This window comes from Podarcis cretensis, assembly GCF_951804945.1.
Source record: "Podarcis cretensis genome assembly, chromosome: 10".
NCBI lineage: Eukaryota > Metazoa > Chordata > Lepidosauria > Squamata > Lacertidae > Podarcis > Podarcis cretensis.
In genome coordinates, this window is record NC_137179.1 from 52,220,063 (window position 1) to 52,243,438 (window position 23,376).

At 38.5% G+C, this 23,376-nt stretch overlaps 2 protein-coding genes across 17 annotated transcripts in view; both read right to left on the minus strand.

Annotated features, from left to right (window-relative positions):
* Positions 1-4,251: 4,251 nt before the first annotated feature.
* The window catches only part of NRCAM (neuronal cell adhesion molecule), a 132,068-nt gene continuing 112,943 nt past the window's right edge, over positions 4,252-23,376 (minus strand). For 13 of the 16 annotated variants that reach the window (XM_079994076.1, XM_079994079.1, XM_079994078.1 and 10 more), the window contains 2 exons: positions 21,793-21,871; positions 4,252-6,718 (listed from right to left, as the gene is read on the minus strand). In XM_079994076.1, the coding sequence (XP_079850202.1) occupies positions 6,481-6,718; positions 21,793-21,871 (317 nt within the window). In that variant the 3' untranslated portion in view covers positions 4,252-6,480. Of the gene's footprint in view, positions 6,719-12,640; positions 12,703-21,780; positions 21,872-23,376 lie in introns of all 16 variants that reach the window. The other 3 variants (XM_079994077.1, XM_079994085.1, XR_013843188.1) reach the window with 2 other exon arrangements.
* On the minus strand, positions 12,709-19,116 carry LOC307225934 (uncharacterized protein). The gene has a single exon (XM_079994358.1). It carries the CDS (start codon positions 19,050-19,052, stop codon positions 17,793-17,795), a length of 1,260 nt encoding a protein of 419 aa, XP_079850484.1. The 5' UTR covers positions 19,053-19,116; the 3' UTR covers positions 12,709-17,792.

Sequence of the window (23,376 nt, forward strand, 5' to 3'; positions counted from 1 at the left end):
TTGCCTTTCAGCATCCAGGGGTGCTGAGAGACATAATTTTGAAACCTGGTGCTGAGAGGCACTGCCTTTGAAGTCCCTTTGCAAGACGTTTGCATTGAAACAGCTTGAAAGTGGACTTCAATGTGATGTCTGTCAACATTTATCAGCTAAAAAGGGCTGAAAAACACTACCATTCAGTTTCAGTAGCAAACAGTTGCAAAAGAACATTGGAGTGTTGGTAGCCATGCCTTTACCTGCCTCACACCTGTCATCACATATATTAGGGGTGGGACAACTCCTGACTTACCCTACAGACTAAATCTGAGGTTGCCAGTGTGGTATCTATGGGTGCAATGGCAACCTTGAGAACTTCCCCTGGCACCCAAGAAACCTCTGTGCCACCCCTCTGCACTTGCAGCTTCTCAGCAATGAGGTGGCGAAGAGAGTTATTTTTTCCTTCCCATGTCAAAATGTTAGAGAAAGAGTGCCCATTTATTCTGTCAGCTATTTATGCTTTCTAAGGCTCAGATGACACCTGTGCAGCCAAACAGAAAGTGGAGTGACAGAGAGAACAAGAGGAAAAGGTAAACAATCTTGAAGGCTGGAAGCAGAAAAACAGAGTGGCCAAGAGGAAATGGGGTGCCGCATGAAACACACACACACACACACACACACACACACACACACACACACACCGGATCCCACAAAACAGGTCCAATTTAAATTGCACAATTGCAGGAAGCTTTTATGTGTCTCCTCCCACCCCCCCAAACCACCATGAGATCATACCTGTCCACAATGACTGAACCTGAAGAATCATGAACCATGGGCCAGGACTCAGCTTCACTGCTACACAGCAGCCTGAAGGGGGAGAAGGGGGAGTGACTCCACCTGCAACTGATTAGCCTTCAAGGACACAGAGGAGAAGGCACTGATGAGAACCAGCTGGCTTCAGCCTTCTTAAACAGAGCTCTCAGCAGCAACCAGATGCTGGAAACATGCTTGCCTTTGCCTTCTGAATAGCTGTGACAAATTTTGAAACAGATGAAGTGTGATTGCTGAACAGGATGGACTACTGACCTATAAATTACCATACCTTGCTCCTTTGTGCTTTCCAGCTGGACCCTTCACTTTGTGACCACTGGATTCCCTGACCACTGGATGGTCTGACTATGTGGATTGCTGATTACGTGACCCTCGAAATGGATTTGACTTCGTTTGCTGACTCTGCTAAGCATATCTCAGAGACTCTTCTGTTTGTTTGGCCTCACACTGCACCAAGCTCTATGTGCTCAGCAATGGAACTACAACATCATTTCCCAACACTGACATGCACAAAAAGATAGTTCCTCCACCATCAAACATAAATGGTGATAGCAGGTGTTCTGTGACTTGGTGGTAGTTGCTTCAGCATCCTATGCAAATATCATGAGGCTCCACAGGGATGTGAGCCTTGGATCAATGTCCTTCACTTCACATATTCAGTTGACACCAACCCTGATGGTTATTAGAAATCTTCTAAAAACATTTCTATTGACTCAGGCAGTTGGTTAGTTGATTCGAGGGAGGTGCTTTTGTTGAATGGTCACTTTAAAATGTGAAGGTTCATTATTATTTCACAAGTTGTGTATGTCTTTAAGGGCCAGGGCCAAGGCAAATAACGAGACCCAGTCTTGCAGCTGTGAAACATAGCAGGTGCTGCTGAGTTGTATTGATTAAACTGTGTCAGCAATTGAGTGTAGTATTTAAGGAGCAGCACCTAGCTCTCCCATTACCCTGGGGGATGGGTTGGTGGTTGGGTCTGGTTTGTTGTTGATGTATTTAGTGTATAAGGAGTTTTTGTTTTTGTTATTAAAACCTCGTTTAAGTTATTTTTGAGTCCCTTTTTAATGCATGGTCTCCCCAGCAAGCTCTCTGCAGCGCTACTAAACTGCAGATGCTCAACATCCTTGCCATTCTCAGTGCTGATGTGTACTTTCGATTCATTATTGCTGCGGTTTGATCTTTTAAAATATTGTTTTATTGTACATTTTAAAGTTGTACCATGCTCTGGGATTGATTTTAATGAACAGGTTATGAATCATCTAAATAAAAAGCTATCATAAACAAAAGGTTGGCAAGCCTAGAAGGTACAGCAAAGAATATTTTGATCTTTGTTTCTGCAACGATGGTGTCAGTAGTGACTTAACCTTCCATCTACTTCCTACAGCACTGCTTCACTCTCCATGCTTGCCATTGCCCTCTGAATAGCTGTGACAAATTTTGAAACAGATGAAGTGTGATTGCTGAACAGGATGGACTACTGACCTATAAATTAGCTAGTGTAACTTTGGATTCGAGGCATGTCACAAGCTTAGCTGTGTCATTTTTACATATTCTGCTTGAAGCACCGTATCACCCAGTTACAAGGAAACAGTCTGAGGTTAGGGGTTTTCCAGTGAACCACAAAATATGAGCTAATTGGCCACAAACCCACATTCTTTAATTACATACCAATTTCCCTGGATATTTGCAGCTTTTGGCTATATCAGGCACTCAAACATTTTATGCAGAAAAAAAACATATGGCACCTACAATGTGTGAGTTGGGTGAACAGTGTATTTAGACCAGGAGAGGGGAATCTGCATTTAATTCAGATGAAACACAGTGTGAACATGTCACATTCACACTAACTTACCTCACAGAGAATACGATGGGATAACGTCATATATGCCATCATGAGCTCCTTGGAAAAATGTGTGGGAAAGAAAAATAGAGGAGCAGGGTGGGAACTATATTTTCTATGTCTTTCCTGAAAGTTTAATTGTTTCAGCTGCAGGCTAAAACAAAGCGCAACACAGGAAAGCAAGAAGTTAAGCAATGAGAAAGTAAGAAATACATACAACGTAACAGAAACACAGAAAGAAACAATCCCACATCAAGCAAAGATCAAGGTCAAAATCAAGGTCACAAATCACAATATGAGAGCCAAAGCATTTTTGTCGTAGGTTTACAATTGTCAGAGGAAATGTAGCACCAGAAATCTCCTTGTTTAACATGTCCTGGTACTTTCTTTAGAAACTTATTCCGAAATAACAGTGAAACATAGTGAAACCACAGCGATGTAGATATGAAATCTACCACTATGTAGATTTCATATCACTCTTCTTTAACAGGGCCAATTGTTGTAACCCCAGTAAAGTCAAAGTCCTCCTTAAATTATACCTAGAGAAATATTTTTTCATTCCATGCAGCAGTGTTACCATTGAATACCAAGGTGCTATACTTTGACAATAAAAACAATTGTCTATTGAAGTAATTCCTAGAAAAATGCTGTGATCTAAATGGGAAGCATCTCTCAACTCTGATCTTAGCTGAAAGATTTGCTCTTAGCAATTATCAGGACAAGGAGTACATGAAGGGGGTCAGTATATAAGAGTTATTTCCCAAAATGGTCAATAATGGTCTCATGTGCCTGGCCCCACATAGCTTTCACATGATTCCTTCATCTTCAGTCAAGTCTGCTCTGAATAATTTCCCCAACATCCCATATAGGAGAGCAACAGCCCGCTACTCCCCACAACATTTTGATCTGTGTTTCGAAGCCACATACAATGCCCATACAAAGCCCAATCCAATTTTGTTCATTCACCGGTAGTGAAGGAGGGTTGTAATAAGGTGCAGCAGGAAATGGCTTGCCATCATCTAGTATAATTCCTAAGGGAATTATGGGAAATGAAAATGGCAACTGCGAATGAGAGCTTTCCTCTTAGGGCTCTTATTGGAGGGTGGGAAGATAGTCAGAATCATGGATGGGGAGGGAAAGTTTAAGTCTCTCCTCTCTATGTACTGCAGTCCCAATGACCAATGCCTCCAACTTTTTTTTAAAAAAAATCCTTATAGCATCACCACTAGCTTGACCCATAATGTTTAGTGCCATAGCTCAACATTTTGCAACCATATTGCTATCATCTTTTTTGTGAGTCAGAATTATAATATGCAGTTCCTGATGGATGAGCCTGGCAGAATAACTCAGGAACACATCTGCAATGTGCAATAAATAGAAAACTATTTAATACTCTACCACCCCAAATCCCAGGAAAACACGACAGTGGCACCGGGGGGGGGGGGCAGGGAGGAAAAAAAGAAGTTTCACAAAGTTTCATGCACTTTCGTCTGTTGAGCCTATAATTAATCTATTTTTACCTTATGTGTGATCTTAAGAGTATAAGGCTAGGGTATGGATGATGATAACAATCTGTTTGGTATTATTGCATGAGACTGAACAGCAAGTGAAATTTTAAAACCACATTTATTTTAATACAAAATGTGTTGCACCATTACAGAAGTAATCTCCTCTGTGTATTTTCACATGCATGGATAAATTTAGCATCTACATTTAATTGTAAAATTACGCTGGTCTCCAATACTGTTGGTAAATCTTTGTAGGAATGTTTTATCCTTTTTGTGCTTTTTCAGTCAGTGCTGCATAACTGTTTTCCAGCTCTAAGTGTTGCCATGCTTATAAGGTGAGTATTTCAAATTGTGCTTAATTTATACTATAATTTAACCTATACTATAGGTCCCATAGTATATGCATCAAAGCTGCAACAAGTGTGCTGTGATTAAGTGAAAAGCAATAACTCAACCTATAATGATATTGGGTGCAATCTGTCAAGTACTGCTGCTGTGCCACCTCCATTCCTTAAGGACCTGCACAAAAAATGGATAGAAGTTACACAGTAGCAGCCTAACGGGCATGTTATCTCAAATTTTGAATTACATATATTTAGTAGATGCTTTAAAATACCATGCACTCTGCTGGTTAGAGTACTTCTTACACAGTACAACAAAAGCATTTTCAAACACCTAGAAGCATATAGCATCTACACTTTAAGTGTATTTACAAATTCAACAAAATATCTACATATAAAAAGCTTACTTAAAATTAAACTTGATGCAAGTTATGAAAAACCAATTTATTGGCAAATGAAACTGAGCATTCCTTCAACCATAGGTTGTTATATAAAATTTCATATTTGGAGGTAACCATTTCTGTGATATTGATTATGTGTGTGTGTGTTTGCAGAAAACATTCTAACAGATGATAGTGGTAATTTATGACTAAACTTACTTAACATTTGTCAAATTTCACTTGAATGCTGTGGCTCTTGAGTAGCAGCTTCATGCCAAGCATAATGGTAAAAGCGGTGTCAGAGGGTCTTGGACTTACTGGGAAAGGAAATGTGCTTTTGTGAGCATGGTATCTTAGAATATCATGAGCTTTTTTGTGTTTCCCTATGTTAGCAAAATATACTAATTCAGCCATCTTTGTGTAAACTGCATAAGGCCATGAAAGTGTAAGTTGCATTAGCTTGTCTATAGTTTATCTCCAGAAAAGAAAGAAACTTTAATGAGTTTTATATCACGTAAAAATGAACTCTTCTGTACTGTTGAACATATCTGGGAATTTAACAATAATTAAATTACTTTGGCAATGATGTCAGTTCATTAGTCATATACTATTGTACCAGCTTACTGAGGTGCAACACAAACCGCAGGGAGCATTTCCTTCACAAGTTCCATCAAAATGAATCCAATTGTGAATTTTGAATTTGCAACTTTTCATTTCAATGCTATCTTGCACAAGGAAAGTTCCCGATTGGTTATGACCAGCTACAGTACATTATTGAATGTACACTTATATAAAGGCACTGAATGTATTTTGCCCTGTATGGTTTCTGGAATATTTCTATATCATTTGAAAATTTCACTTCCATAACTGTATAAATTCCAAAATGCATTTCAATGCATGTTGTTGTATGTCCTAAAAAAGGAGAAAGATACAATGTACATTGGATGTCAAAAAGAGAACACTGTGCTGCAGTAATACTTGGATTAGAAAGGCTACAAGAGGAGCAAAGAGCAGGTATCAGGATCTCAGTAAGCATCAGCAAATGCAAGTATCATACTTAAAAGTCATTTATCAATCATATACTGTACATACTGTTCCTAACTGTCTTGCAAAAAGACATAATGATATCTAGACAATTAAGTCACCAATTTCACAACAATGTCCACAAAGACATTGAAGTTCTATATAATACTACTATAACACTCTGACAATGAAAATGGGCTTCATATCCAGGGATTCAGTTGAGGACTGCATAACGAAGTATCAAAACCATTTTCAGTGGCATAAACTGGCTTTGCCCGGGACGTATGCAGCGCTTCGCATGCATTATACTGTACTTTTCATTATTCTTAGTTGATGTTGCTCTTTTTTTAGTCTTGTAAAAAAGCAAGTATCTGTGCAAAATGTTTTGCATTCTGAGTCATACTAACATACCACTTACTGTTATATAGTTTAACAGTTTCACCTATATGTACTTATTACATAAACACTTTGCCGTGTAGAATATTTGTTTCCTTCATGTCCAAAAAGTGGGGAAGATGTACAAATGCTTGAAAATAATAATAATGGAAATGTAGTATGAATAGGGCAAGAGTTCTTTTTTTCAATTAGACAAATGAATTCATTGCGTTAACAGGTGAAGGAGCCTCAGAACTTTCGTTCCCTTCTGCGGGTTCTTTCTCTTTTTTACCACTGTATTGTCCAATAAAGGAGCCATCCTCATTGAACTGACCATTAACTCCTTCTCCATAGTCAACTAAACTATCATCGCTGTCCTCTTTTTTCACAGTCCTGTCTGAAGGTGTCCTGCTTCCCTTTTTTAGAGGCTTGTGGTCATCGGCATCACTGAAAAAATAAAGGGTTTTTAAGAAAAGAAACTATTAACATATAACTTAGACAAGGTGTAAAAACAAAAACAAATCATGCATGCTGGTTTTTGAAAAGTATGTGTAGTCCCACAGTCCTTTAGTAAACTCAATCACAGGGTGAAGACAAATTAATACAATGTATGAATACGTGGTGCAGTAATGGTTTAAACGCAGGATTTCTCCAGCGGTGGAAGTGCGTTTTCCCCACCGTGCAAGGCTTCACAGTGACAAATTCAGGTCCCATTTTTGAAACAATGTAGAAAAAGTTGCAAGCATTAGAAAGGGCCCCTTGTTCTTCAGATATGAAGCTTATGGTGTGCTGTGAAATTAGTCTGTTAAAACTTTTTATTCTCGATTCCTGAATATGAATGAGGAATGAATTTGATTAAATGAAAAAAACAAACAAACCAATATTCTCCCCAGTATTAGAAAAATACAATAAACAAAGTGTTGTATTTGGAGCAATTTGTTACATTACACACACCAGGCTTGAAATTGATAACCTTACCTTTCCAGAGACCTACATATTCCATTAAAAGGGTGCAGAAGAAACAAATGAAAACAGCCTAAGAAGAAAAGCAAAGTCCATATCCTGATAGTGATCAGTGTTTAGTTAAATGAAAACCAGATCTTAATTCACAACATCTTTAAATCAAACTTGTTATTTCAAGAGTGAATGAATATTTTGGAAAGAATTGTTAGCAGCTGGAAGAAATGGTTTACACTCGGTCTTAGCTTTTGCTTGAGACAGTATAGGTAACTGTGTACGAAGGTGGTTTTGCTGCCTGGAACATATCTCTCTCAATGGAAATCTTGACAAATACTATCTGCATATACTGAAGGGACATGCAGCATGCCCTAATTTCAGCAACTGAGCAGATATGCATACATGGCTAGCAATCTCCACAATTTGGGCCACAGTGCCAGGCAGTAAGCAATGGTCCATACCAGCATCTTCCTAGTCCACATGCAAAGAGGACTGTTTTGCTAGAAGTTGCAGGCAATGCAGCTTATTAGCAGTATAAGAACAGAACCATACTTTATCAGACTGGGTTATACACATTTCCACACAGCAGGACCTCATACCATTTTATGCCACATGTATTTTCCATTTCAGTATCACACCATTAGCATGGGAAGTAACATCATTTGTGGCATCCTTGTGATTATTTCCTGTACATCAGGGGTGGCCAATTCCCAAGAGACTGCGATCTACTCACAGATTTAAAAACTGGCAGCGATCTACCCCCTTTTGGGGGGTTCAGGTCAAAGTTGTTGAACTTTTTTGGGGGGATGAGGAAAGCCCCATTTTTGGGTGGTGCAGAGCAAAAATGTTGAGCTTTTTTAAGGGGAGCCAAAGTTGTTGAGTTTCTTTGGGGGGAGCCAGTGATCTACCACACATGTCCAATAATCTACCGTTAGGTCATGATCTACCTGTTGGACGTGCCTGCTGTACATGATGTCGAAAGGTGCAGGACACAACCGTGTGGAAATGGCTTCTGCACTCTACTGTTAATGTTATCAATCAGTCCTGAGATTAACTATGAACCCGGGTAAGATGTTTGTTGATGCTCTACATCAGCGTTGTCTCTGCTTAAAATCTTATCATACCTCCCTACCCACTTTTATCATTGTCTACATGACTAACAGGGACTACCGCAGACTGTGCAATCTGCAGGTTTACCCTATCGTGTATCCAGCTGCTTGCTTGTGCCCATCTGACTTTTCATACAGACATATCTATGGGCCACATTTGTGATTTTTGTGTGCAAAGCCACAGGTGTGCATGGTATGAGGATTTCCCTTTCATTTGAAGTACCCATCCTGTATTCCTCCTTTGGCACAGCCCAGTATATCCACCGACAGCAAGGTTAGTTCTCTACTGCATCCAATCTCATCATTGCTTTGTCCTGCCACTATAATCTGGTACTCCTCTGAGCCTTCTCTTGTAACCTCCAATATATTTTATGCCCATCTGTTACGCAAGGTTCAACTGTCTAGTTTAAGCATACAGTAAGCCCACAGCTTATGCACATTTAACTTGTGTGCATTCAGTTTTACGCACTTGGCAAAAAAGATTTTTTTTGAAAGGGGACAGGTATCTGGGGGGAAATCCTACCTGCCACTGAACCCAATATGTTTTGACGATATGTGATTTTTGCTTTGAAGCGATCCCTGAAACATTACCTCACGTAAGTTGCAGGCTTACTATATTGGAGAGGTATTGGGAATAGGACAACAGATGTGTTCTCTCTCTCTCTCTCTCTCTCTCTCTCTCTCTCTCTCTCTCTTTACAACAGAATGTTTAGACTACTCCAAACTCATCTCTACTTGCAGTGTTTGTGAAATCCTTTCTATCAAGATACATTATCTCATGGGCAAATTCTGCTGTTTCTTTTCTCTTAGGGGATATATCCTTGACCTTAAGATCTCAGACTCTGTTCAGTTAATCTCTCTCTTGCCTTCTACAAAGAGAAACTTCAGAGCTCCCTTCTGAATTTCCAGGTAGCAAAAGAATTATGCGTTCACTCAAGAGTTGTCAGATTCTAAATGTAGATCAAAATAATCCTTTGAATCTCACAATAAGCTGTTTATGATGTATCTAGAAAGGAAATTTGGCAGGTTAGACTTTTGTCCCACAAAACATCATTGTGTAGCAGAGGGGGGGGAAAAGGTTATTTGAATCCATCTTAAGACATTCTATTTTAGAGTGGACCATAAGATAATTTCCAACCAGTACCATACCAGGAACAAAACTGCATGCCTCTTCATATGACGCTGGAAAATCTCTTAGATTCCCTTTTCCCAGTCTGACCATGGCACTACTTAACTGTTGGTGTCAAAGACTATACATATCTTACACATTCAAAATGAGTATTAACTGAAAAGTACCAAAGCAGTAAACCCATTTAATTTGAAGAGCCCCAAAAAACACTAATGGAGGCATGGGAAGAGAAAGCAGCATAACCCCAATTTGTTTACTCAGTTCAATAAAACTTACCCCCTATTAAGCATGTTGAGGATTGCAGATTGAATTTGGTGCAGAACATCACATTATTATTATGGCTGCAAACTACTTGTTACAGCAGCTTGAAATAAATTGAGGAATATGAGTTTGTTTTGAATTTCTGAGCACACATCACAGCAAATTCAGGAAAAAATGTTGATTTCTATTCAGGGAAGCACTATGGAGATTTCTTATTCAAGCTATGTATTGCAAGCTCAGATATGTGTCTTTCCCTTCCATTTCTCCATTTATAACAACAACACTCTAATATATGCATCAGACAATACTGTATAATAAGATGTAAGCTCCCACATTATAAAATCATGAAACCAGCTTTTCACTGCAATTATATGCATTTTTGTTCAAAATGATAACAGCCACAGTGGTTATTTTTAACACACTGGAAATGTGTTGCAAACAAAGATGGCTGTGTCCCTTGAATATTGACTTGTGTTTCCCCTCTGGCTTGGTTCTGCATTCCCTAGACTTGAGTGAACATTGTAGTTTCTTTCACTTATTGGAGTCCAGTGGATTTCCAACTCTGTCTTCCATTACTTCCACATTTATTCTTCATTCTTAAATGCTTGTTTCACAATATGCATTGGCTATCTTTGTAACAAAATGGATGTAATCTATAAATATTATCCAAAGAAAACAATTATATCTTTTGAAATTTAAAGGAAATACAGTTAAACTAGAATATATCATTCTCCCACCAAGTTATAAAAAAAGACAACAAGTTACCTCTCATTGTATTGCATAAATAGGGTGAAATTACAAGTTACACAGACAAATTGAAAACCAGCCATAGCTCTTCCATCTTTAAAATTAACTATTTCCTTTAACTTATTCAACTTGTCTAACATGCATATTGCACAAAACAACAAGAAGACACATATTTTTATATAAAAAGTACACAATATTGAGTTTGTAGAGGGGGAAGATGGTATTTAAGTGATGCAAATGTAAATCAAGACACTCCATAGAAAATATCTAGAGTTAGTCCAAATTAAGCACTTTGAAATCCCATTTCATTTTAATAGGAAGTTGAGTATGTGCCTCTACTAAAGTAATGGTCATCTGTATTGCCTTCCTAAGCAGTGAGGAGAATATTAACTATTCCTCTGGATTTCTGATCTGGTAAGATAGGCTGGACGAAAAGATGACAGGTTAGTTACGATAATGGGTTGGATCCAAAGTTTTAATTCATTGAAGGAAAGAACCATGCGTGGAATGACACATCCTAGTGAACGTAGAATTGGTGCATTTTATGGTGACTTTGGGGAAATGTGAAAGCAATTTAAAATGAAATTTAAATTTAAATATATTAAACAAAGGTTGGGGGCCACTTTTAGCAAGAAGGCTGGATGAAAGTAGTTAACTCTTCACAGAGTGACCACTTGTCAATCCCCTGACCTCAATTTCACATTAGGCACAGGAGAGGTAAAGCTCTGACTGTAAAGAAGCAATCAAGAGTTCACTCCCGATTGTTTCTTTGAAGTGGCTTAACCCTCGGTGCAGTTTGAATTTGGTGTCTTCTCCTGTTACACTGTTGTCAGATCAGATACACTTGGGAGCAACTGGGATATCTGAGTGTATCTGATCCCTGCTGAAAGCAGTGCAACGTAAGGCACCACATTCAAATAGTGATGAATTTAAGCTGCAAATGAATTCAATGTTTGTAGCTGTGGCTTTATCAGTCCTGAGCCTGATGTCAGGTGAGGAACATATGGGCATGGCTTGGCCAAAACAATCTGGTGGTCCAAATGGGGCTTGATGGACCTAATTAGGTCTATAGGCTGGACATTCTCTACCATTATCTTAAACTAAATGTTAACCTGATAGATTTCCTCCGAAGTAGAATTAACATGCTCACTATCATTTCTACCACTGTGATACAGGTCTGCATCAGTGAAGAGAAATTCCTAAATAGAATGACTCCTGTGATGAAAAGTCATGTGTATACAGTGGTACCTCGCGTTACATACGCTTCAGGTTACAGACTCCGCTAACCCAGAAAAGTACCTCGGGTTAAGAACTTTGCTTCAGGATGAGAACAGAAATCGTGCTCTGGCGGCGCAGCAGTGGCAGGAGGCCCCATTAGCTAAAGTGGTGCTTCAGGTTAAGAACAGTTTCAAGTTAAGAACAGACCTCCAGAACGAATTAAGTACTTAACCCGAGGTACCACTGTGACAAACTCACACTTGTGATTTATTCTCAGTAATAATAAAAAAGGAACCCAAGTGAACACAACAAATTAAAATTAAAGGGTGATGTGCATAGGTAATCATACTCCGAGAATAACTAGTTAACTATCACCCAAAGTTTTGTATTATGCATTAAATACAAACATGCACCTGTATACACATTAACCACAAAATAGAAATGCCACCTGCGAAATAATCATATGCATTCACAGATCCAAATATTTCTTAGCTCTCCTTTTTCCTTTTGAATACTATGAATATATCTTTTGATTTGTGTTTCAACGAAATTCACAATCACCCACCAAAGACAGATCTGGTTGGGTGGTATACCATGAATAAAGCACAAAGGGTTTGAAATACATAATACCTTTCATTGCATTGTTGTATCCTATGCTTTGTAGCACAAAATATTTGGATTTAACTGAAAAAACTATACATACTTTTTTTTAAAAGGGGATCATAAGCAGTTTTCAAATTGTTTCAATCTTGTATTTATTTCACACAAAATGTTTCCAAAGTAACGTGTAGTGGCACTAACTTCAGAAAGCAGTTTTATTTATTACCGTAGAATACAGGACTTTTTTTTATTTCAAAGAAATAAGTTCTTTTCATCAGTTTCTCTTTCATTCTTATTTCTTTTAGGTTTATTTTACAGTTATAATCTAAATAATGAAAAAATACTTACACAGCTGGTTGCATTGTTTCTGTGATTTTTCTATATGCTAGTAATGATGCAGAGTCTAATGTCTGTATAATTAAAAAACAAACAAGAACAAAACTGCAGATTTACACGAGTGTGTGTACCTGCACGGAAGTGGACACTGGCATGAGTGCACAGTTACAGCATATGCAAAAATCAGATTTGGAAATTGGGTTCCCTCAGTCTTTTGCACACTAAAAAAGGAAGTGAAAACAATGTTCCCATAGGGATTGCAGCAAATATATAGCTCAGGAACCAAGGGAGCCCCCTTTTAGTGAGTAAGGAACATGTTCAAAGCAGCACAATATGTGTGTGTGTGTGTGTGTGTGTGTGTGTGTGTGTGTGTGTGTTTAGGGGGGACCAGATAACTATATTCAAGATTACTAGACGCTGAGAAACAGGAATGGTGGCAGAGGTCCCAATTGAATAAGGCTGAGAACTAAGTTCTATCAATTCAACTGAATGAAGAGAGAATAGTAGCCATCTTGAGAGCAGATACCAGGGAGTAAATAAGAGTTAATTACCGCAGGCTAGCAATACGTTCCATAAACTGGATCAATGGAATGAACGTTTATTACATCTGTCAAATATAATGTCCAGATGTTAAAGAAGAACTGGAGATTATTCCTCTAACAATTGTGCAGAAGAGGAAATGTTGGCAGGTGAAGCTGCTTTCATACCTATATGCCGAAGCAACTCCCACTGAAATGCCTTCTTCTGCGTAACTAGTAGAAGGAGCAACTATCACATCTGTTTCTGGTCACCTGAGAAAAGTCAAATAGACTGTGTGCACTGGACTGACTTCTTCTATGAACACTAGCTACTTTAAGCTGCAGAGCTAAGACAGGGCTTTCACACATGCAGCAATGGCAGGTTTCCCTCCCTGTGATGTCAGGGAAACATGCAAAGCTTGGGACAATGCAGGAAAATCCCCTTCACGCATAGTCATGAGCATCTGACATTCCATGGCAAAGCAGGAAGAAGTGCTGCTAGGGCAGCTTCCCAATACTGCTGAATTAGTCCAGCAGCCATCCAGATATTGCCAGACTCCAGCTCCCACCAGCCTCAGCCAGCATGGCTCATAATCAGGGATGATGGGAGTTGGAGTCCAGCAACAACTTAAGGGGCTACAGATTCTCCATTCCTGCCCATACAAAGTCACTTGAAAGTAAGTTCCAACAAATGTTGACCACAAAAAAGGCATTCTGTATATGGTTAGGAGTCTTGATGATCTTTTAAAACACTGCTTGAGTTGAAACTCTGCACACACTCAGAGGCACTCTATTCAAGGCACCTAAATGTACTTAAATACCTAAATGTATTTAGATGTCCTAATCTGTATCATTCACGAAAGAATGTGAAACACCTTTTGCCATGGCACAGACAGAAATAAGAGAATCACATTACCAAGATGAATATTTATTAGTCGCTTTACGCATAGAAATGACTCAAAGCGACTTACAAACACAAAAGAAATACTAAAACCAATTGCAATTGGCACAATCAATAAAAACCTAAAGAAGAAGCTTATCAATACAAATAAAAGCAGATCCTGCCACACCAAAAGAGGCATGGAACGTAAATCCATTTTGCTCATGTGGTTAAGTAAAACATGCCTTCAAAATATTCTATAGATAGGAATTTAGCGGGTGAATTCTAGATTTTGCCTTTAACTCAAAAGGGATTTCTTCCAGGAATAACACAATATCACTTACTTAAGAATGATACATTATACAAAAGAATGTTCTGCTCTCTACTTCAAGATGGCATATTCTTTGCCCTTCAAATTTGTTAATGTAGCTAATTGTTAATGTATATTGAAGATGCACAGAAAGGAAGATGTCTCCTAGGTATATCCTGGGAGGAGAACCAAAGTCTTGATTCTTACTGGGAAATGAATGTTAATTTGTTGCTAAGAAATATACTTCAGAAGCAAGATTGATTGTGTTGTTGTGGGCTTTAAAGAGCTCCACATTAAGGGTTGGGGCTTTTGGGCATTTTTACAGTAGCGTTATTTCTAATGATGATTTAATATAATACCAAGAATGTTCTCTTTTCCTGCTTAGATAGCCTCAAAACCTATACATTTTTTTTTAATTGACTTCCTTTGCAGATGAATACTTACTGAAATCTTTGAAATTAAGATCAACAACTGAAAAATATCCTTCAAAACTTAAAACAGAATGTTTTCCCCCTCCTCCAAGTATATCAGTAAGTAGCATGAATACTGGAACAATTACAAAGAAAATATGGATTGTAGGATATATGAATTTTATTGTCAGATGAGGCATTACAATAGCAAGTTCGCTCCAATACTTGCTATTTACAAGTAGAAAGTCATTTTTAATAAACTAATAAGTTGAGCAACGTTTAAATGAAGCTTTATATTACATAAGAACATAATTCTAAAAGTTGTATTATAGAAGGTGATATCAAATGTTAGCTACACATCAGAGTAGAACAACTGAAATTAATGGAATTAATGTTTATTTCAGGGGGTCTGTTCTGAATATATATCACCTGTTACTCATGTTGTGATGTATTTAATTGTGGCCCTTCCCTGATGGAAGCTTCTTTGATTTAACAAAGGCTTCTGTGAATTCAAGAAGGTATTTTTCTGCCAATTTCTCCTTTCTCTTGCAGCCCCGCTCCCCAGCAGGACCTCCCATGCTGCTCCAAAGAAATAAAAAATTTAAAAATCCCCAGACCCTCTAGAATAGACTTGGCAACAGGGGACAGGAGGCAGAAGATCAAAAATCTGTTCCCTTGTTGTTCTGTTTATGGAAGCCTCCACTGGATCAAAGTGCTTTCCTTCAGTGGAAGAACAGCCCTCTGGCCAAATTAGAACTTCCCTCTTTTTACTTATACATAACGGTTTTTTCTCCTTTACTGTTATGAGTTTTATGAAACAAATAGCAAACTTGAAGGTGATGGATGAGATACATAACAAAGTGAGAAGATGGCTGTAAAGGGCGTAAGTAAACAGAAGTCAAATAATATTTGGGGGTGAAACAGAGCAGTAAAAGAAATGCATCAAAAAGTTTTACAAATTCTTAGTAAACTTTGTCACATCATTCCAACGACATTGCATTCATTACCTGTTAATAATCTCTTCACTTCAGGGGCAGGCAGATGCAATAATGAGTCAAAAAGCAGAAGGCTGGTTTGTCTGTGCATGCACCCATTGTGTAGATCAACATGCAAAATAACTCAAAATATGATTAGCACTATATTCAGCTAAAAAAATCACTGGAGCAAAAAAGAATACAGTAACGTGCATTGCAGTGGAAGGGGAAGGAACTTGGTAGGATGTATTGAGTTGACTGGCAGCTTTTAATGATGGCTCTGAGAGCACAACTGTCTCTCACTTCAGGGGAAAAATAGGGAGATAACCAAAATTATTCAGTATGCACTACTTTTTCCTAAATGCCTTGAAGAGAAAATGATTAAATTGCTCTGATCTCATTCTAATTCTTAATATACAGAATCGGAATTCGGGTATGTTGGTATGCTTCCAGTATCTACGAGATGCCTAAATCCATGGGACCAGAAGAGAAAGGAAATAAAGGACCAATTTTTGACATCCCAGAAGTATAAATTTTATGCTGTAAAACAATTTAAAAGGCCTTCAGGATAATTACAAATTTACCTTATCTCCCTAGGGATTTTTTTTGACAAATTGGCTTCAGTAGGCCTACATTATTTCAGTTACAAGTGAATCACTTCCTATGAAATAAATCTCTGCATTGCTTAGCTTTTAGTAATATCTAGAATATGAAGTGTATTGCCAATTTTTATTTTAACTACAAGTAGCAGGTCAACTTTAAAAAAAAAAATAGACAAAATGTTTTAAAATAACATTTTTACAAATGATTTCCCCATTGTTAAAACAAGTAATTTTAAAGGATATCATTCAAGGTTTTTCAAAGCTAAGGAAAACTACCCCTTCTTGGATACTGAGACAGATACAATACTAGGTTTTTGACTGTAAAGCTCAAGGTGTCCTGGGGTATGTCATGTATAAACTCTGCATCTGTTTTACAGATAAAGAAGGTTGTTTTGAGGTTCTACAACAGAAACAAGGCCACTCATAACTTTTTGGCTCTTGAGAATGAAACTCCTAAAGGTGGAATTGCCAGAGTGCTGGTCAAACTCTGAGATCACAGGGCCCCTATATTACTTGAGTGGCAGGAGAAGGAGCCATGCTGCACTGGTAATGTTTGAAATACTAATATAAGAATATGTTTAGGATTGCAGTGTTGGTTTTCTTGTAAAGGTAGGATATATTGAACTGGCTGGCAGGTGTTATTGGATTAATTTTTTAGTAATGCACCACTTTGTGAAGATACCAATATGAAATGCATTTTCAAATCAGTCTAAAGAAGCAAGCGCATGTTAAAAATATTCTGTGGCAATGATGGAAGTCTGTCTGGATATGAAGCACTCTTAGATAATAAAACGGCCCAAGGGAATAAAAGTCCCTCTGAATCACTTTTACAATGCTGTTGTAATATAGGAACGTAGGCACTGCAGCCACTCCCACTGAGATGAAATAACTGGATTATCTGGACTAACAATATATGACCTGGGAACTTTAATTTTCTTAAATGATATAGGAATGGTTGGTTAATTTCTGCCAGAACTGTTGGAGCTAAGAAGTGCTGGGGCTACTATTTTGAACACAATTTTAAAAATAAGGGGCAGGGCACCCCTTTGTGAATTTTATGAAGCCAGAAGTCAAACTCTACAGAGAGACTTTAAATATTGTGCTGGCTGAGCAAAACAGAAAGTACTAATTACCTCAGTCTCTCTCTCTCTCTCTCTCTCTCTCTCTCTCCCTCCCTCCCCGTGTGTGTGTGTGTGTGTGTCTCCACTCTGAGACTCCTATATCCCCTTCTAAATCGGGGGGGGGGGAATGTATCCAGTATGGATAACAAATGACACAGTTGGTTAAATAATCTACTTATTCCCCTAGTGAAAAGAAGGCAATTGACCAGAGACAGCGAGAGTGATACTGCATTTAAAACTGATACTGCATTTAAAATTGATCAAGACAAGAAACCATGTGAAATAGCTTCTCATTCCCCTTGTGTCATCTTTTTATTGACTGAAACTATTTTTGCTTCCTGGAAAGCATTTATGTCAGAAGTCTCCTCTTGGTACATTTGTGACTTCTTTGAATGTTATACCCTTTCATATTCATGAGATGTAAGGACTGCAAACCTTTCCCTCTTTTTAACCTAGTGGGGAACTGATAGGCTGTGTGACACCTGTGAGGATAATAAAGAAAAGAAGTGGAACAGTGTATTTTCCTTTTCAGCTGTTGGAGGGATTTCTTCTGTTGGGCATAATCTTTGAAAACCTGTCCCAAGCAGTCTCCAAATAAAGTTCCACCACAATATGGTAGGGATAACAGCTGGTATTTCATGCCTAGGTCCAAGGGCCAATGACGCAACAAGCTAGCCCTCCATGCCACTGTGAGACATGCTATGTTTTTAACTGTGAGTTCAAGAGAATCCTGAGCAGCATCATGAATGAAATTAGCTGCAATTCTACACAGAATATGTGTTCTCCACTTGCTTGAAGGTGACTTCATTGTGCCTCCCCTTATTGCTTGCTCCTTTTCCAGCCAGGCTAATAAAGCCCTAGACGCATAGGCAGAATAAAGGGATACTCTAAGCTGGGCTGAAACTAAGCTGAATGATCTCTTGATCATAGCCTCAACCTTTCTATCAACTGGATGTTTGGGGACATAGCCCGCAACTCCAGAGAAGCATGTCTTAGCATTTCTACTAGCTGCTGCAGTATCTATCTTGGGTATGGTCCCCCAAAACACAGCTTTGTCCACTGGAAGAGGATACAGTTCATGTAGAATTGCTGGAGCTACATGTCTTACATTGGGTTTATTCCAGATTTTATGAATTAGTTTTTGAACAGCTGAATGAACCGGAAGGGATTTATCTATCATGCTACTTTCTGCAGACTGTTCAGTTTTGTGGTGTTTTAACTGTAGTTCTTTCTGAATATGCTTGAATAAGTAGTTCTGAGTCTCCATTTTGAACCTACGTATGGGCTCACTATCCTTTCCTACTTCCAGTAAGGAAGCAAATGATACTTCTTCATTCTCAGGAGGCGACTCATCCTCCAAGTCACTGTGAAATTTAGGCTTTTTTGTAGTAGCTGAATTTTTTTCCACACTGTCCACAGCTTCAGGTACCGATAACTGGCAGTGCTCTCTAGTTGTTTCATAGGAGGCCACAGTAATCACTGTGTGTAGTGCCTCGGGGTCCATTATTGAAGAAGGTCCAGCCTGCATGGCAGAAACTACAGCATTTTTGGCCACAGCATGGGTATCCTTCAAAATGGTAGTAGTTTTGGGTAATACAACAGACCTCATTAGTGAACTATTGTCAGAGTTGGAGCAACTACAAGCAATACTAGGAGCACCAGAAGGTCTTACCTTCTTGACTTGCCCCTGTACTTGTCTTCTGAATCTGAGTTGGGGCCTATTGTGTGGTTGAACCACTGTTGTGAAGAGGCCGGGCCCTTGGTGGACCTTTGCTGATATGGGGGACACTGCCCTACCTGAGAATCTGACCCTTCATCCAGTTCTGTTATTTGCTGCCGCAGAGTGTGGTATCTAGAAACACCCTCAGGCTGCCATTCCGTTGGTTTATTTTTCCTCCGACAGAGTGAAGGGGAGATGGAATTTACTTTTAAATGCTTTGGAGAGTTCCTGACTCTCCTGTGAGAGGTCTCTGATCTGGTGATGAAGGATTGCTCTCCTGACCTTCTGGATAGGTTGGCTCTCTGAGACCACACAGACACTGCTTTGGTAAAGGCAGGGTCTGCTTCGGGAAAACGAGTGACATCGCTACATTCTCTCTTTCTTCCTTTGTCCGTTTTCTTTACTGTCCACGGAGACATGGACCTGAAGTGATGAAAAAAGTTCAAAATACTCGAATTCTTGGGGGGGGGAAATGAAACAAAAACAAAAAAAAGTTTCCCTCAAAGACACACTGAATCACATTTTAGAACTGCCTGAGGCAGCATGAACCAGGAAAGTGATTACCGGTAATGGTAGCAGTGCTGGGCTGCACAAAAGTTACAAACACATATTCCATGATTTGAATATTTGCTTGCATCTGCTCTGTCTCTAAAGAGAAAAGGGGGCAAATCCTATTATTACCTGTGAATGCCGCAGGAACTTGTGTCTAAAAGAAGATTTTTTAGCAAAATGAATTAGATGAGCGACTTCTTAAAAAACATATAAAATCTGGTAGTAAAGATTCATGCAATCATTTACTTAACAGTACAACTAACTGACGATGGCATAGATGATTTCACACATTAACATGCTAGTTGTTTCAAGACATAGACTAAAATCCTGGCTTAGGTCCCACATGATAATAGATTTGATGATCACATCTAGAACTGAGTTGCCCAACAAAAACTCACCAGAGAATTGGCATAATTCTGCATGACTATGAGGTAACATGGGAACAGAAAGCTATCATAGGTACAAGTTAGCATTTGAATAATTTCCCTTTGTGAACAATTCTGTCACTACTTAATTGCTTTAGGCCAATATTATTAGCCCAAATCTTTTATAATTATTGTTACCCAGCAACAATGAAATACAAAACCTAATCACCTTTAAAAGTTTCTGCATTGTAAGTGCCATAGAACAACACAGGACCTATTCTTTGGCATTCAGAATCATACAATACACAGCTTAGAACAATTAAATGAAAGACTAATTTCCTATAGATAGAAAGCTACAAAAATATACTGAACTCATTAAAAATGACAATTAGAGCACTACAGTACATGACATACAAGAAACAAAGTATTTAAAATGATACATAAACATATCTTAAAATATGATAGAAGGCACAAACAAAACACAAAAGGCTAACCTTTTAAATAAATCATCCTTTCTTGTTTAAACCAACACATTGGATTAAAATGATAAAGCTTTCTTTGAATTATATTATATATTGTTATTAGTAGTTTGAATAGCACGCCTTTGTGAGGCAAGAAATAAAGCTAATTTATTATTCTTATTAGATAACAATGAACTGGCTTTGAACTTAACAAAGTTCAGCTAATTTGAAACTACCACCTAATTTTTATCCATTCAAGTTGATGATTTTTACCCTTCATATATCACTTAGCTATTTTTTTCCTACTGTTGAACAAGATGCCTAGAATTCATCTATGTTTGATTATTGCACTACCAAGACAAAAAACAAAATCTGAGTACCGCTGAAATCAATTATATTTTTTACTACTAAGCCTGGATTTAATATAGGACATTCATATATTTTGCTTTATTCCTGCTTTGAAAGGAATAAGGCAGAAAGATTAAATAATAAGTAAAAATAAAAATCACACATGCACAAAACTGCCCCAAAATCACAGTGAATATTGGAAGCAAATATATGAGACATATGAATGAAGTAAAACCCTGGATCCAAATTTGTTTTAAGTATTCAGTTAGCAATACTGCAATTTGGATCTGTATTTTACATTTCTGGTTGATCATAATGTATGATCTTAAGATTTTCCACATAGGTTGCAATCCTTGCACTCTTACCTGGGGGTAAGCCCCAATGAACACAATGGTACTTACTTCTGAGTAAACATGCATAGGATTGCTCCGGTAGATTGTAATCCACAAAGACTGTGTGGGAACAAGGCTACCAGAAGACGATGAGACACTGGGGGAACTCCACAACTTCCTCTAGAAACATTCCTACAGCAGTGGAGATGCTGCCATGCCTTGCCATGCCTTGTGTTATGCTTTGCCACAATTACTGCACCCATAGAATTTCAAATTTCCCTTACTGTCAAGTGGATCATTAACTATCAGATATGTTGGTATCTATGCCTGTGAATTGCCTTGCAATGGTAATGGCAGTGGGGCTATGGTCCTACATCAATATATTTGTGGGTGACACCACATGATATTCTTAATGTTGGTGAGACATCATATTTGAGGATGCTGAGCTGATGAAGCTACTAACACCTCCAGTATTAAATACTTCTGAACGGTGTGGAGCAAGAGTTAAAAATAAGTAGTTCTCTTCAAAATCAAGCAGACATGACCAGTATGAATTAACATAATTACTTACCTGTATTCGCCAAGTGTTCCGTCGTCTTCTTTCATAGGCTGTATTTCTGGGTCACCATGAGCATCCTCTTTTTCTTTCACTAAAACATACAAATGGAGGATAACAATTAGCAAGGACTGGAAGTGTAATGCATGCCAATCCCTAGTGGGGTGTGTGCTTTCTGAAGGACCCTGTGTGCAGCAGCAGCTGTATGCCAGTCACCTAACCCTTGCAATCTCCATCTCCTACTGCAGTTATAAAAAGGGAAGGACTGCCTTGGTTCATGCTGGAATCACCCTGGAATCCAGCAGTGCTTTGCTGTTATTAAGGATAAACTGGGCTGCAACTATATCCATGGAACATAAAGATCTGCAGACAGAATGCTGATCTTCATCATAACAAACAGCAACTTTCTTTTGGGTTGCATCCCGCAAGAGCATTTTCTAAAGAAGCCTCTACTACAGAAACAGCAGAAAAGAGGTATCTAGTATTATTTTAGGCTTTGTAACTTGCAGGAGTTATATTATACTTTCTTTAGCTGATGTCAGGGAACTGCCATCAGCTCAGAGGCAAGAGGTGGAAGGGCAGGTGGGTTACAGGGAGCCTCCAAAGATCGTGAGAAGCAGCACTTCCTCCACGGAGGAGGGAAGCCCCGCCTCTAGTGGGGAAGGGATGCAGGGCTCAGAGGCTACTCTGCTAGGGAAAGTTTAAGGACCGCCCACTCTCAGATTTTGCTAGTGACTGAGCAAGACATGGAATTGAGACGTTCTGCACTGTAAATGTTTTTGCACCAATAATAAAGCCTTTGAAAAGATCAGTGGGGATCTTGCCTGTTTGCTCTTGAGCAACCACGCCGGTAGGCATAACAGCTGATTTTTATGTTTATATTCAGTTTTAGTTGAAGTGTACTTGTATGTTTGATTTCCATGTAATTTGTTTTAAATCAAGTTGAATTGTCTTTAGACCATTTTTATTATCATCACCAGTATGAAAGGAAGGAAAAGGTCTCACCCACCCTCAGATATGATTAATAAACCCAAATCTAAATAAAGTAAAAGAGATGATGTTGCTTGTGCAACACAGACCATGCCTGCCATTTATAATTCCAATAGTTAATAGGTTTGCATCTTTAGTGGACACTAATGGGTCATATGAGATCACTAATGATACCAAGTCTTCAGAACAACAAAAATACAGAAGCTCCTTTGATGGATAACCGTATAATAAGCCTCATTCCAAGCCCAATAAGTGTGGGATGCCTTTGCCCAGCGGTACTGTGGCCCATAGAGTGCAGCAAAAAGCTTGGCGAGGTTTTGCCCAGTATCTTGTTTGTGTGGTGGGCTCATGGGAAAACGCTATAATACTGTCTGAGCAACCCTCTATAATTAACCAGTTTAAGAGTGGGAAGACTCCAGGGATTGACTATACCCCAAAAGACTTTATAAAAGTAAATCAGCACTGGTGAATACAATTGGTGGTTGCCCTTCTTATTACAATAAACAGTTCTGGTATGACCCCTTCCAGTTGGAAGAGAACAAGCTAATGACCCAGGAAGCTATAGACTTAACTATTTTCTATTAACTATGGGGAAAATTATATACTAGG